The sequence below is a fragment of the Blennius ocellaris genome, assembly GCF_963422515.1.
Source record: "Blennius ocellaris genome assembly, chromosome: 14".
NCBI classification, from domain to species: Eukaryota; Metazoa; Chordata; class Actinopteri; order Blenniiformes; family Blenniidae; genus Blennius; species Blennius ocellaris.
The window spans coordinates 21,292,780-21,307,355 of record NC_137663.1 but is presented as its reverse complement, the minus strand read 5'-3'; the positions used below and the strand labels follow the sequence as shown (position 1 = coordinate 21,307,355).

Sequence of the window (14,576 nt, the reverse complement as noted above, 5' to 3'; positions counted from 1 at the left end):
TGGACTCATATCACATAAATGGGGAATGAGTCATCCGAGGACCCCTCTGTCCCCTTCAGGCATAAGTTTGACCAGCATTCCCGTCATGTCCAGTCCAACTCAGACAATAATCACTCTTCCAGGGATCAGTGGTTAGCCATTTTGGCAGTGATGTGCGGATAGCACTGACACAGGTGCATGGAAGACAGGTAATGGCTTGCACACACACACACACACACAAAACACATACTCATGCAAACTCAATTGACCACAGATGGAGGAATTTTGATGTGGCCGCGTGCCCAGCATGAGGTCTCCCCGTGTCTTCCTCCGTGCGGACTCACTGCCATATGGACTATTGAGAGGGGTGAGATAAAATGGAATAAATGGCATTTGCATGATAATGAGATTCTTTAGTAATACTGTCTGATTTTCCTGGCCTTAGATCTCACAGATGATGCATGCAGCTTCATATATTTCTTTCGTTTGAACTCCTGTCAAGGGTTTTTTCTGCTGTCAGGGATTCACCGTATCAGTATCCGACTGGGTGTCACTGTTTTCGCCAGTGCTGCAGTAACATTACGTGTTTTCCATGAACATCTGTTTTGTGTATGAGAAGCATAAGGACTTTTTTTTTTTTTTTCAAAATAAGGATGTGGAGGAAGACACTGTGCCGCCTGAAAGGCAGCATGTCAACCTAATGGAGCTTGTTTGGTCTTATAAGTGCCAGCTTGGGCCCTTGCCCGGGTGCCAGCATTGCGTGCTGATGCAGGGGTGTGGGTTTCCTCAAGCAGATGTCATTGTGCCTTGTCAGTGTCTCTGCCTGTTAGTACTGTTGAGTGGAGTAGACCATGCCAGGCTGCACCAGCACGGTGGCCCGTGCCAGCTACTGCTGGAGCTGCCACCACCCAGAGAAGGGGACAGGTCATGAGACTGGCAGTTTTGTGGAGGCTTCTGTTGGGGACGTTAAAAAAAAAAAGTCTTTACAAGTAGTCCCTGGAGGCAAGTTGTCATGAGTAATATGCCTATAATCCCAAGCTCATTCTAGCACACGCATTATGCTGGGCTCACATCAGCTGCTGCTGTTTGTTAACCCACAATTGTTTGTAGTTTTATTCCAGAGCAAATAGGTCACTGGAAGAGCCTAACTGGAGCAGAATTAAACTCTCTAACCTGGATAAGGCTTTGACACCATGGACAATGGAAAACTATAAGCCTTTTTCAAATGACTTCATGGGATAATGCAGCAGAATCCAGTGGTGCTGATGATGTGTCAACACGTCACAGGTTTTGAATGTGTCTAGATTTCCCTTCGCCCAATTTGAAACTGAAAATGTGCTTTCGCTTGTGTGCTCACCGACAATGAGACCAGCGCTCTCAGCCCAAACTTTGGCCGCACACAATACAGCGTTTGTCAAATGGCTGCAGACAGGCCAGACCTTTTGAAAAGGGAGTTTTGTGACAGAAGGGACATGTTATTACATCGCACACCATTAACTGGAGCAAAGTACGGAATTGGCTTATTGTCTTTTAGAGTGAACTGACTTACTGTGCGGTAGAGATTGCAGCCACATGTGAAATCTAGATAGAGCCCGAAAAGAAGTCCCATTATCCCAATAAATCCACCCCCTTGCATTCAATTTCATACAACCTTCTTTTACACATAAAAGTGATTTCTCTGCAGTTTCATCATTGTGTCCAGTGACGAGAAGACTGGGGTAACATCACTGATAATAGCCTGATTTTGAGAGAATGGGAAGTTTGTTGTGGGCTTTTACAGTGCATGTTGTATTGCTCATTAGTATTTTAACCTTATTGTGTTCATTAAATGCATTTTTTATCATATTTTGGTATCAACTAAAGCGGTCTCCAAAAACAGCAACAAAAAGGGTGGTAAATGTGGCTCACAAAACATTGAAATAAATACGGATATGGTTTGAATAATGGAAAAGAAGTAAGCAGAAATCATTGGGGCCTTAGTGGAACATGTTTGGAGCATTTTCCAGGCACACGTCTCACAGTCCTCGCTATTTTAATAGACATCTACACAAGCTACTCAGCTCTTATCTACATGTATACATCATGGATGAAAACCCAGATGAGTGTTCAGAATTATGCACCGACAAGAAAAGTACATGCATATAAGCACACATTAGGTTCCATAAATAGTGCTTTTAACACCACGCTGCCACTGAAATTGTCTGGTTTTAGCACTAAGCTTGTAAAATGAATGAGTGAGGCAGCATGCCTAAGCCAGTAGCCCTAAGCTTTAGATGTGCTTGTGTATTACTCTTACAAAAATGGATGGCTCTCTGTGCTTAGGCAAAAAATTGGATCGCACGCTGCCCACTCTTGCCACGCCAGTGAGTCTGGGCAGCAGCATGGCTGAAGCAGCAGGTTTGGAGGTGGTAATGCATTGATAAATTTGGGCTTGAAAGTTTGCAAGTTTATAAAGACACATGCAGAAGAATTCCTTAATTAGCACAGTGTCGCTTACGGCTAAAAGAGGTGCCCCGTTATCGCTGAATGTCCACTTCTAGGTCGATGGGATCTGGAGTTAAAACTTTAAGGATAATTATGGAGGAAGAAATAGAAAGTGGCAGGAGAGCTCTCAGTAGGTTTTACCCAGTCTCACCCCAGATTCACGGAGCAGGTAGTGCACTGTGTATTCGGGAGGGGACGCTGGCTAGGGGCCAGTTCTACTTCAACCTCAGTTGGTCAGGCTGCTCAAACCAGCATCAGAGAAAGGCCCCGGGGGTCATCTCTCCATCATAGTGTGATGGGGACCGAGAGCCGCTGAACCTCCCTCTAACTAGTGTTCTGCCCTTCAATGATGGATGGCACTTGAGGGACTGGAATTGTACTGTATGGGACTGACATGCATTTCCTTATTTCCAGTGAGTCTCACAGGAACCGAGCCGCTCTTGCTTTAAGGCTTTCACAAAGATATCTCAAAATTCACTGCAGTTGAAGGATCTTAGAAACTCAATGAGAACTACATCCAGTGAAACCGAAAATGTCCTAACATCAAATGAAAAGCAGCAGCACCCCCCCCCCTCGGTGAAAGAATCAATTCTTAATTTGCAGTTTTGTGTTAACATGGTATATCATGCAGTCAATATTGTGCATGCCTTAAGCTAAATAAAAAAAGACTCAAATTGGTCTTGCTTATCCTCATGGCCGAGTATATTACAGTGTTATGCATTTTAGGTGACATAACTGGCATTTTACAGCCCTGTTATACAAGGTCCTCGCTGCATTTTTGCTCCAGCTTGATGGAGTTTTTCTATCAATGCCACGTCTCCGTCATTACTTCACCAATTCCAGTAATTTTCAAAACTCACTTTAAAGGCTTACTTTTCTCCGAGCCACCCCTGAAGAGTCCTTGTTCTCAAGCCAAAAGTAGAGTAATTCTGAGAGAATATTACATGCCGATGTAGCTTCGCTCCACCAGTCTAATTAGAGCGTGTGCTTGAATGCATTGTACAATCGTGACTGATTTCCTGCTTGCTGCAAACTTCAGAGCCTGAACAGAGACAGGCAGCTCGTCAAAGAGTTCCTTGGTCACTATGTCCCCGGTTAAAGACATTTTATGGAATTTTTCATTCTCCCTTTCGGTAACTCCCTCTCGGATGGTCATGCCATGTGCAGGGCCCCCAACACTTGTCACTCATCTTGATGAGCTGTCTCCTGAAACAGTATCTAGCCTGGAGATGAGGTACCCATCAAACATACAGCCACCACAGGCTCTGAAAAAAAACAGATGGCAAGAGGAGACTCTAATAGAAAAAAAAAAGAAATGCAAGAGAGACGGATGTTTGCTCTCGATGTGCATTTGCTTTGTGCTCTCGCTGCTTTGTTGCTGTTATTGTGATGGCCGCTTTGCACTTGATTTGCCATTACCAGCTCTCATGCTCTCTATATTATTCACATGGCAAAAAAAAACATGGCAAATATGGCCAAAAACTGTTTCAGTAGAACACGTTTAAAAATCACTGCGTTCTGGCCAAACAGGCAGCGGTAGTCAGCCAAAGCACTCCGCGGGTCACAGACAGACCTGGACTGCTGCTGTGTTCATGACCCAGTTTACCCATCAGGGCATTAAATTTTAATTTTATTATCACATAATGTAGAGTATGTCCTGCCCATTTATGATACTTTAATGTGATAAAACATTTATATTGCCCCTTTTAATGCTCTTTTAATACACAAGACAGCACTAAAGTGCAGGTGTGGCCTTCATTCAATTAACCAAAATACTCAGTCTCCCAGTTATACCTGAGTGTCCCGGCCTCGCCTCTCTGCTAGTTTTTTTTGTCCGACAATAATGGTGTTATTGTGTGAAGATTTCGACTACATGAAAGGACATGGCCCTTCTTCACCACACTCTGGCTTTAAAACATAGTCAATCAAATGTTAGCAGCAGAATTCAATTTATCACTAAGGAACAACAGGGGAGGGAGGAACCACGCTGGCCTCAGAAGCTTTCTTGATGACCCCCTGCTGCCTCTTGTGTTTTGGGCTTCTCTTTAAGTCCATATTTAAAGACCAAAATTTGCAATTTCCCTTAATACTTATATTTTAAGCCCTGTGCTTGATTCCATGTGATATTTTTTCTCATTGCCCTAATCAAAGCCTTGTCAGAAAAGCTATTGCCTGGCAGAGGGTACAGATGGGCAGAGCAGCAATGGGAGACGGCTGCTGTTCTTTTTCCTGTAGCCTCTCTGCAACACAAAAAGGCAATTTTCATTTTCCATCATGTTATAAATTTGAATTGTCCTGCTCCAAACACATAGCTGTATTGTTCAGACCATTGTGGGAACAGAGCTTTCCGTCTGACTGCGTTAGTATGCCGACTTTCCCAGAGAATTGTCAGTCATGCAGCAGCTCTGTCTACAGTAAATGGTCAAATAAAGCACTCGCCTCTCCAGAGTAATTATTTAGCCACTGCATGGGCTGCTTACATGAGTCTATGGATGGGATTTTGTGAGATTATGCTGATGTTTGTCTAAACTGGGCATGAAAATTATGTGCCTCCTGTGACTGAATTATTTAAATCTGCACATATTAACTTTTATCGCAGCTATCTTTCCTGTTCTTTTTTTTTTATCACTGGTGCTGATACGTGCATTTTGCCTGCAATGCATTCAGACCACATAGCACTCTGATATAAATCTGAGCCTGACCGCTTGGTTTCTGGTTGAAGGATATGATGTATGATCAATTGATAAAAGCCGTCATGGAACAACCACAGCCACAGGCGGGGGTAATGTGAAACCCACAAGACATGGAAAAAATATGTTACTGCGGTACAGACCAAGTCTTTGAATGCGTGCTTGTACCATTTTTCTATCAGCAGCACTGTGCAGGTGTAGGCTAATTAGCAACTAATGTTAGCTTTTGCAAGTTAACTGCTTCTCACGTCACAGGCTGAAGGGATCAAAGACAGAATTAGCAAAGCGATAACATCTTGATCCAAAGGGGAGGAAGAACAACAAATGGCTCATGGAAGACATCCTTTTTACATGTCAATAAGATCAATGGGTGAAAGATAGTGAGCATGAAAGTTCGCGCACAGAAATATACACTGGGGAAATGTCCTCAGAGGGGAAGAATTCTTTCCTCACTGATTAAAGATGGCGATCACGTTTGGGGAGAACTTTGATTTTCTCATTGGAGGAAATAACGTACCCATATTATTTTGTGTCATTTGAGCTTGGAACTATTGATATCCCTTCAAAATACTGGATAGACTGCACGTGTTTGAAAAAAAAAAAAGTCTCTTCAAAGAAATAAGAAGCTTAAATGGAACAAACATGAACAGGCTGAAGACTGCATGTGTAGTTCTTCTTTCAGCCTTTGGAAAATGAACCATCTTCTACCTGCTAGTTCGAGGGCATGGGTTGCTGGCTCTGTGAAAGGGCCATAGAAAGGGCCTAAAGCAGGAAGAAAGCTTCAAAGGCAGGGAGCAAGAAAGAGACATTCAGACAAGAAGAAGAAAGAACGTTTGGATGTTTGGGTGTGAGACAGGAATAGACAAGTGACTCTTCAAGTAAATGTCACACAGTAATCAGAGAATGGCTCGGGTGATAAAATGTTCAGTTTAATTATCCTGACAATATTCCCCTCTCAAGCAGTCACAAAAAAGTATTTTTGGTTTTCTCTTTTAACCTCAGTACTGTCACCAGTTATTAAGCCAAAGTCCTGCACATTTTTTTTGTTTGTTTTTTTTGTTGTTTTTTTTTCTTCCTCCATATCTGCACCTGTATCAGACTTCTGCCACTCACTGAAATTCACAATCAGCACAGTTCAGCAAAGCAGAGTCAATCAAGCTAAAGTGCAGCCTTAACACTTTCAAACAGTTGGTTTCAAACTTGTTAATAAATTATCTTCTTTTCCCCAAAATGTGCAAAATTTGTGATGAGTTATGTGGAAGAAAGAACCAAAAAGAAGAAAATCATCAGGCTATTGAGCGTCCAGTCACAACCCTGCACCACAGGGATTTAGTCTACATTTCTTTGAGCATTTCTAATTAAATTACACAGAAAACCGAACAGGAAATGCAAGGTTTCCTATTTCAGGACTGAGTGAAACACGGAGAGAAAGAAGTAGAGTGGGCCTAAATGTAATTATGCAAGCAGGTATAAATATATTATAAGAATGCAAAAACAGTTTGTCGGGGGAAAAAAGCCCATGAAGCTAAAGTGTCTCTGCAGTAATGTTCTTCTATATTCAGTCCAACATTTGGCTACAGTGGAATTTGACAGTACCCAATACATCACATTGTCCGCATATGTTTAACTGCATTATAACTTCATTCAAGGTATGTATGAAAAAAAAAAACTTTTCCAACCATACTATATTTAAAATGGAATCATTCCCTCCACTGTTTTGTATTACACTTTTTTTTTTCTTTGTGGCATTGCCCACGGTAAACATTTCAATGAACACCATCAATAAAATACCTGTGGTGGCCTCAAGAACAAATGCAAATTTTTATAATTTGGAGAAAAGTACTGTTGTCTAACCAATGCTTCTTAGACCCACACTGAGCATTCAACTCTCTCCCTTAAGTACTCTCTTGAATACTTATGAGCAGTGGTTTCCAAATAGTGGGGTCACTGGAGATTTTAAGTGAGGAAGCAGCTGCAGGAATATTTGTTGGGGGGCAGGGGAGGCCTTTTGCCAATAGGATGTTTTTCTGTTTTTAATTATTAAGGAAATATCCCTTTAAGAAATTAATAATGGGTAAATCTATCCACCCATCCATCCATCTTCTATACAGCTCAATCCAGTGCACTATAGTGGAAATGAAGTAAAATCATGAAATTAAATGTTTAAAAAGAGAGTGACAGTTTCAGAACATGTATAAAACATTTTTTTTAAATCACAGTGGCATAGTCTTCATATCAACCTGAGGTCTGTGTAATGTGGATGTGTATTCTCGTGAAATGTCCCTTTATAGCATATTGGCGAAATACACACACAGTAGGGCTACTTTAATCCATATTAAGGAAAAGTGACTGACGCAACAAAAAATCTTGAATTGTATATGAAGTGTATCAATGAGACATACTATGCAGTGCTGGAATAATACCTTGCTTGTGAAATGATTGTGCAGTAATTTGATGATTCCGTTCAGTTCAGTGTATCGACAGCTGAAACCAAGCTTGCCTTGCTTGAACTAAATCAGTAAAGGAAGACTCCTGAACATGCTAACTGATTCTGATCATTTCACACCTGCCTCTTTTATGCTCATAATAAGTGGGGGTTTTTTTTGTATTGGTTGGTGCCACAGATCAATATTTTGTTGTCAGGGTTCACAATGCAATTTCCCGCCAGTAATTGGCCAGCAAGTCAGACATATAGCTGTGGGCAGAGGCATGAAGCTGTCCTGTGCCAAGCATTTCACAAACACCTCCAGCACTAGCAGACAAACTATTATATTACTTACAAAAGGAAGCATGTCATCATTTAGCAGCCTTTACCCGCATTCTTCCACCGTTGTTTTGGATCTATTTTATCTGGGGATGCCTTGTGTACGTTGTCACCGCTTGACAAAGCTTTAGAATTGCTTGACATATCACATCGCATATCAACTTCTCAATTGGAGGAGCTGGTGCATAGCGTGATCTGTCAGCAGGTGCTAAGGCTTTGTCAAATGCAGCAGCACAAAAGGCAGTCTTCAAATAAAAGGAACTCTAAGACAAAATGGTGGAGGGTGGGAGCACTGACAGGAGGTGTACCATCACCCACTGAACCATCCACAGCGTCTTCTCTCGACGCGCCTCTGGCCGGCATGTCCACTCATCAGCCTTTGTCAGCGAGAGGCAAGGCAGCTCAGCAAGCAGAGATTTCAGGTCTTTGTGGGTGTACGAAGGAGACTTTGACACGTGATTTAAGCCTCCATACTGATTCTTATCTGGATGTCAGACAGTTTGACTTCAGATTGATAAACCTGGTTCCACCACCACCACCAAAAAAAACCCCCAAAAAACCCCACAATTGAACTTTAAAGGACATAATTATCTTGACATTTTTAATAAAGCAATGCATTCAGATTGTGTTTTTCTCACACAAAATTATAGACTTTGAAATGTTTATTATTGAAGAAGGCACCATGAACTCTTATACACAAAGTTTCAGAAGAGATGCAACGCAATCATCTGTAGAGTAAAAAAAAAAAAAGCACTATTGTTAAAAAAAAAAACACTTTACTGGGTTTCATCTCAAAGGCCGCCTTCTCTATAGGTACTGTGACAAAGCTTCTAAGCCCAAACATTCATATTCGTGCTGGTGAGATGTAAAAGTGCATGTCTGAGGTTACAAACTCCTCCATTGTTCTTTTGGATTCTATTACAATGAGAAAGGGAAATGTGCATGTCAACACAATCTTTGTGTACTTGCAGCAAGTTTCCCTCTCTCAAAATGTACCCCTCTGGATGGAAACAGAAAAAAACATGGTTTTTGGTGGCTTCTGCTTACTGTGCACTTGAATAACAAGACTTGACATGCCATAGCTAAAGAAATACAAAACCCCGCTTTCTTGTTGTTTTTCTTCACAGACAATGACACCCACAGAATGCATCCACACCCAGTTATTATACACTGATAGCCACTACAGACACTAATGTTTGCTCAGAAGTGGGGTATTTCTTCCTTTTTGCTTTTGTTCTGTGGAACTTCTTTAGTCATTTACTACATAAACTGTTTGCAGGGACCACAAATATACCATTTATATCACTCACACACTTCCAATTGATAGTAGCAGCTTTCTTTTTTTTTCTCTCTCTAAACCGTTATCCCTCCATGAGCTGTGGGTCTCTCATATTTGTTCGCCATCGATCATAGCGGCGTGGCGCACACGCTGGAAAGCAGCCGGTGGGGAGAGGCAGCATTTGCAATCAAACAGAGAGGAGCAGTGTGAAATCTCAGGAAGAGGCAGCTTCCCCCATGCCCGTGGGCAGGGGATCAGACGATGAGGAAGCCTGCCTCAGACACTCAACACCTCCCACTGGCACCCTGATGCAAGCAGCATGCAAACCCACCCCTCACATGTATCTGTCAGCCGGGGGGTTAAGCTCTGTGTGTACCCCCACTCTGTAACTGCACTGTGGAGTGCATGTTATGCTACTGCAGCCGAGGTGCTTTTAGAAGCTTTTGCAAAAGGTTCACTGTGAGTCGCTGATGTGGTACTGAAGGTGGTAGAAGGTAGAAATTACTGTTTTTCTCTCTCGTGATATTGCTTTAAGCAAGCAGATGGGACTGACCCAATATAAAAGGGGCAAGCTACAGGTGCAATCTATCTCCGAGTCTGGAGGAAAAAGAATTCTGCTGTGCAGAGGAGAAGGAAATGTCATTGAGTCACTGCTCTACAAAACCAAATCACAAGCTCTCTAAATCCAGTCAGCCTGTTTCAGCCACTGGCATAATAGTGCTGTGGTTTGCCCATCTGTTCTCCATTGTCCACCTTGGCTCTCCATCCATGACATACAAGACTATAAACTCTAAAGGGTTTGTTCCAGACTGTGAGCAGATTTATTTCAGGTATAGGTACGACTGCAAACAGGGTTGAGTGGGTGAGAAAATACCAATTTTCCTACACTGCCTTCGGCAGCTCTTTGAACCCATATTTGACTCATTTGCTTCATCATGCTGGCCAAATATTCAAACAATAGTCATTTTTCGCTGGGCGTAGGAGTATGTTTTGATGTGCAGAGTGGACAGTGTTTTTCCACGCTTTAACTGGACTGTACTCCAGCTACAGATGGCTAATGGCCACCACAAAAGGATGATACACAAGTATAATTATCAGCATTGATTTCTTTTTCTTCGTCTTCTATTGGGTTGAAATGGATTTGAGAGCAAGAGGTCAGTGCAATCAAATGTAAGAACTTGTGCTTTAACAAACGATGCATCAAAACAAAGCATGTTGTAGCTTAACCACCTAATTACTACTATATGTTCAGAAATGGTCAGAGGGTTGACATGCGATTAGAAATTGCATGCGCTGTGCATCCCTAATGACAGCACATACTATCACAGCAGGTGGCAGCTGAATATAGATTGATTGGTTAAATTGTCTTTTGAAAGCAGTTTACGTCAAAGCCACATTATAAATAAAACCGTAGGAAATTTAGATGAAACACTAACAGACAAGGTAATGGCCTCCCAAAATAGCTGGCATTAGAGCATCAATGTTGGCTCTTGATGACGTGCGATATCTACATTGGCACCGTTGGAAGAAAATGGCAGACTCTGGCATGGTAGTTGGTGTTATTTAGCTGCCATTGCTGATTTTCTGGCCCTTGATGATGATGAGCGCAGTTCAGATTGTGCTGTAATTCCTGTCACTGGTGAATGGGATCTGTTTACATTACATGCTTTTTTTTTTTCTAGGGGGGGGGGCTTTTTATTAAAACAGTCTGCATTATATTTTCTAAAAACAGAAGTCAATATCAGTCACTGTAGATGCAAGAACCAAGATTCACTATTTAACTCCCCTTGAGAGACCAAATGAGTTCAAAGAGAAACATCATACATTAAACAGGCAAATGTGGGTTGTTTCGAGTTTGCCATGCTTGCACTCGTGCCAGACCAGCTAGCATGCCCACACATAAAGCCAATTACTAATTTATGAAGGAGGAAACATTCCCAATTGTGGCATGTGAATTGTTTCAGAGAAGCTTTATAAATGCACCTCTTCCCTCCCTTGTATGCATCGTCCTGATCTGTAGATGTGGGGCTGATTTTAACAGGAGGCCTCTTGGTGTGGCGTAAACCTCTTGGAAGCTGTGGAGAGGTGTTAATCAAGTGTGAAATCCTTTTGGGGTAGATGCCGACACAACTGTGCTTGTGTTGAGAAGCATACTCCTCAACCCCTCTCTCCGGCTCTCTTCCCATGAACATCTTTTGTAGCGAGAGTCCATTTCGCCGCAGTGATGCATACAGACAACGCTCTTAGCGGGGCTGAGAAAATGAAACTCCAGTCATCAGGCACAAGGCAGTACACACACACAAACACATGCACACACGACCATGCACGCTCTTTTCTTGGTTGCCTGCCGTTTCCTATAGCTCTAAATTCCATTTCCTTGTTCTTAATCTCTTAATCAAGCATAAAACTCTCATTCATTCATTTGAAAAGACTTTTAGTTCATTGACATTGACCTAGTAAACAGAGAGAAGAATCTGCTTCTTAACCAAAATCATATAATTAGCCACGAATCTGGAAGAACATTGCTCAATTGTGAAGTAAATGCATTAAATAGCCCAAACATTCAGTTATTTGGGATTACATGAACACTGAGATTAGTTGCAACAATGGAACTATGCATTCTTCTTTGACCCATTACTATTATTTTAGTAAACAATGGGACAACGGTATGTAGATTACCCATGAGAAATGGCTGTTTAGACACCAATAAGCATAATGAAATGGAAATAAGTTACTTCCATTCATTGTTATGAAACAGAGCGGCAGTTAAAAAACATTTTTTACACACAAGCTGTTCTGCTCGGGCTTGTGATTGACTGAGTTCTTACTAAACCAGATGCAGCTTCTTTTTCTTTTTTTTCCCCCCCTAGCCTCAGAGGTCTGACATTTTGTGGGATAATTATCTTGCCACTGGTCATGAGTACAATACTGATGGTGCGTCTCTCAGGCTTACTGTCAAGCTGGCATTTTCTCCTATTAGCTGTGAACTCTTACTACTGTCTCTAATACGTCATCTCTTGTGGTTGCATCATTCGCATGCAGCAACATCTTGCTGCCCTCTGTGCGTGTGCAGCACTGGGCTCTCCCTCTGACGCCATGAAGCCTCTCATTTGCAATCACACACACACACACACACACACACTGTCCCTTCACTACAAAACAAGATGTGATGGACGTGTTCTTTCATGGTGCGGACAGCACTGTGGCATTACAGTAATGCATTTATCACAGCAATCAAAACTTTACATGTCGGTGACATCACAGACATCACAGATCTTAGTTGTCTGCTCCTCACGAAGACATTGATCTGGCTGTCGCAGCCCGAGTCTAAAGGGATAACAAAGATAAATTGAGTGGTATTTTCATTTAATCTGGGCTGTATGTTTAGCTTGTCAACAGGTGGGCTGCTTAACAAGTCTATTGGCTGCCAGCTGCATATTCTTGATGAACAAACACACGGGACTGTGGGTGCATGTTTTTGCATCCAGAAGCCCGCAATGTTTTTGAGTGATGGCTGAAGCAAACTTATTTCGGTAGCTTTACCAGCTTGTACACTGAAATGAGGTCACTGGGTCATGGACCCATTTATTTAATTAGGAACAGTTGAATAAAAAATGGATGATAATCAGGGGCAGGGAACTCATTTCACTGCTGTCAATCAATAACTCATTCAACACTTTTTTTTTTCTTTTTTTTTTTTGCCCAGAGGGATCCATCCAACTCCTCTCTCTGTAGCCAAACACTGCACGCTCCCAGTACACTGTATGTTGTTTTTGCGTTTAACATCGATGGTGATACAGCAGCATTTACACCATGTAATACTCATGTCATAAACAGGTGACGTGAACAATATGCAGGCATATGGCAAACGTACGTGAGGAAACAAATGAAAAACCCTGAAGAAGTTGGATGCTTCTTAAATGACATCGTCGCAGCACGCCATCTCTTAAACGTATCACATCAACTTGTGGACTACACACACACACACACACACACACACACACACACACACACACACACGCACGCGTACGCACACACACACACACAGACACACACACACACACACACACGCACACTGGCGCTCATTACATAGTGCATAGCAACAGCTACATAGCAACTGCTGCTGACTGCTTAGCAACAGCTGCAAAGACCTCGGGGGGGGGGGGGGGGGGGGGGGGTTCGTGGGGTGTTTCAGATGACACCATTTCTATTCACAAATGCCATTTTAAAAGTTTTTTTGTGAGGTTATAAATATTGTTACAATGTTTGCCACTGTGAAGCTCTCTCTGATGGTTTCTTTTCTTACTCTTTTTTTTTTTTTTTTCCCTTCTGTTTTCGCCCACAGATATCCGCTCCCTCCCCGACGTGGCAATGACTGGAAACTGCACCAACGAGTGCAGCGAATTGGGCCACTCAGATGCCTGCTGGATGCCCGGGCATCCCTCCCCCGTACGCAAGACCAGGAACCCCCCGAAACTCTCCACCTTCGTGCCTTACCAGGAGAGAGGGAGCCTGGGTCGCCTGGCCAACGGGAGCGTCAGGCTGGGTGGCGAGGAGCACCGGTCGCGCCTTCCGCCCTCCCGCAGTGCCTATTCCAGCGGTGGTCACGACGCCAATCAGGACTGCCCCTTAGAGGAAATGCCCCTGAGCGTTGCCTCCGAGTTCCCGCCCACCTCCCCTTCCACCCACACTCCCAAAAGAGAAATTTACCTGTGAGGAACATATTCATCCGACCGGTACACAACTGAAGGAAAGTTACACCCACTTCAGATGGAGAAACAGGCTGTCCACATGCTAAAGCCAATGCCCGTTTTGTAGTTAACAGTAGGCTGTGATCCATCCAATCACTGGCATGAACACTTGTTTTTGTCATCTCCTCCTTAAATTATTAATTTATTAGCATATTTATTAATGATTCCACAAAGTTAATTGATGCACTCACTCATCTATTTATTCAAAAATCTTGAAGGATACAACTCTGTCAGCTGAAATGGAACTGCAGATGGTAATTACTACTTAAGTAGTGACTAATTCTTGTCGTAGTTAGCCGAGTCCCATTCTGTGAAGTGATCTCTTGAATTTGAAAGTTGTGCTCAGTGCTATTGTGCCATTATTAGATATAATTTAATACGCAGCCAGTCAGGCCATATCCGAAGGCGTAACACTTTTGACTAACAATCAAGTGAAATGGTCTCTCTTAATGTACAGTGCTGTAAATACATTTGAATGGTGTGTTCTACATATATTTTTGTCCGGCATAAGCTGAAAAAAATTGCCTCAGAATTTTAGCATATTTAAGCTTTTCTTTACCGCTGCTGTTTAAACTTGATTGAACCCATCCTCCCCGGAGTGGCGCTCAATATTGTGGAAGGCATTTATC

At 42.5% G+C, this 14,576-nt stretch overlaps 1 protein-coding gene across 1 annotated transcript in view; it reads left to right on the top strand.

Annotated features, from left to right (window-relative positions):
* Positions 1–13,912, top strand: part of pcdh1a (protocadherin 1a) — a gene marked incomplete at its 3' end in the record, with an annotated part of 84,591 nt that extends 70,679 nt beyond the window's left edge. Inside the window, exon 4 of the mRNA XM_080508625.1 lies at positions 13,542–13,912. Within this exon, the coding sequence (XP_080364751.1) occupies positions 13,542–13,912 (371 nt within the window). The remainder of the gene's footprint in view (positions 1–13,541) is intronic.
* Between the last annotated feature and the right edge of the window lie 664 nt (positions 13,913–14,576).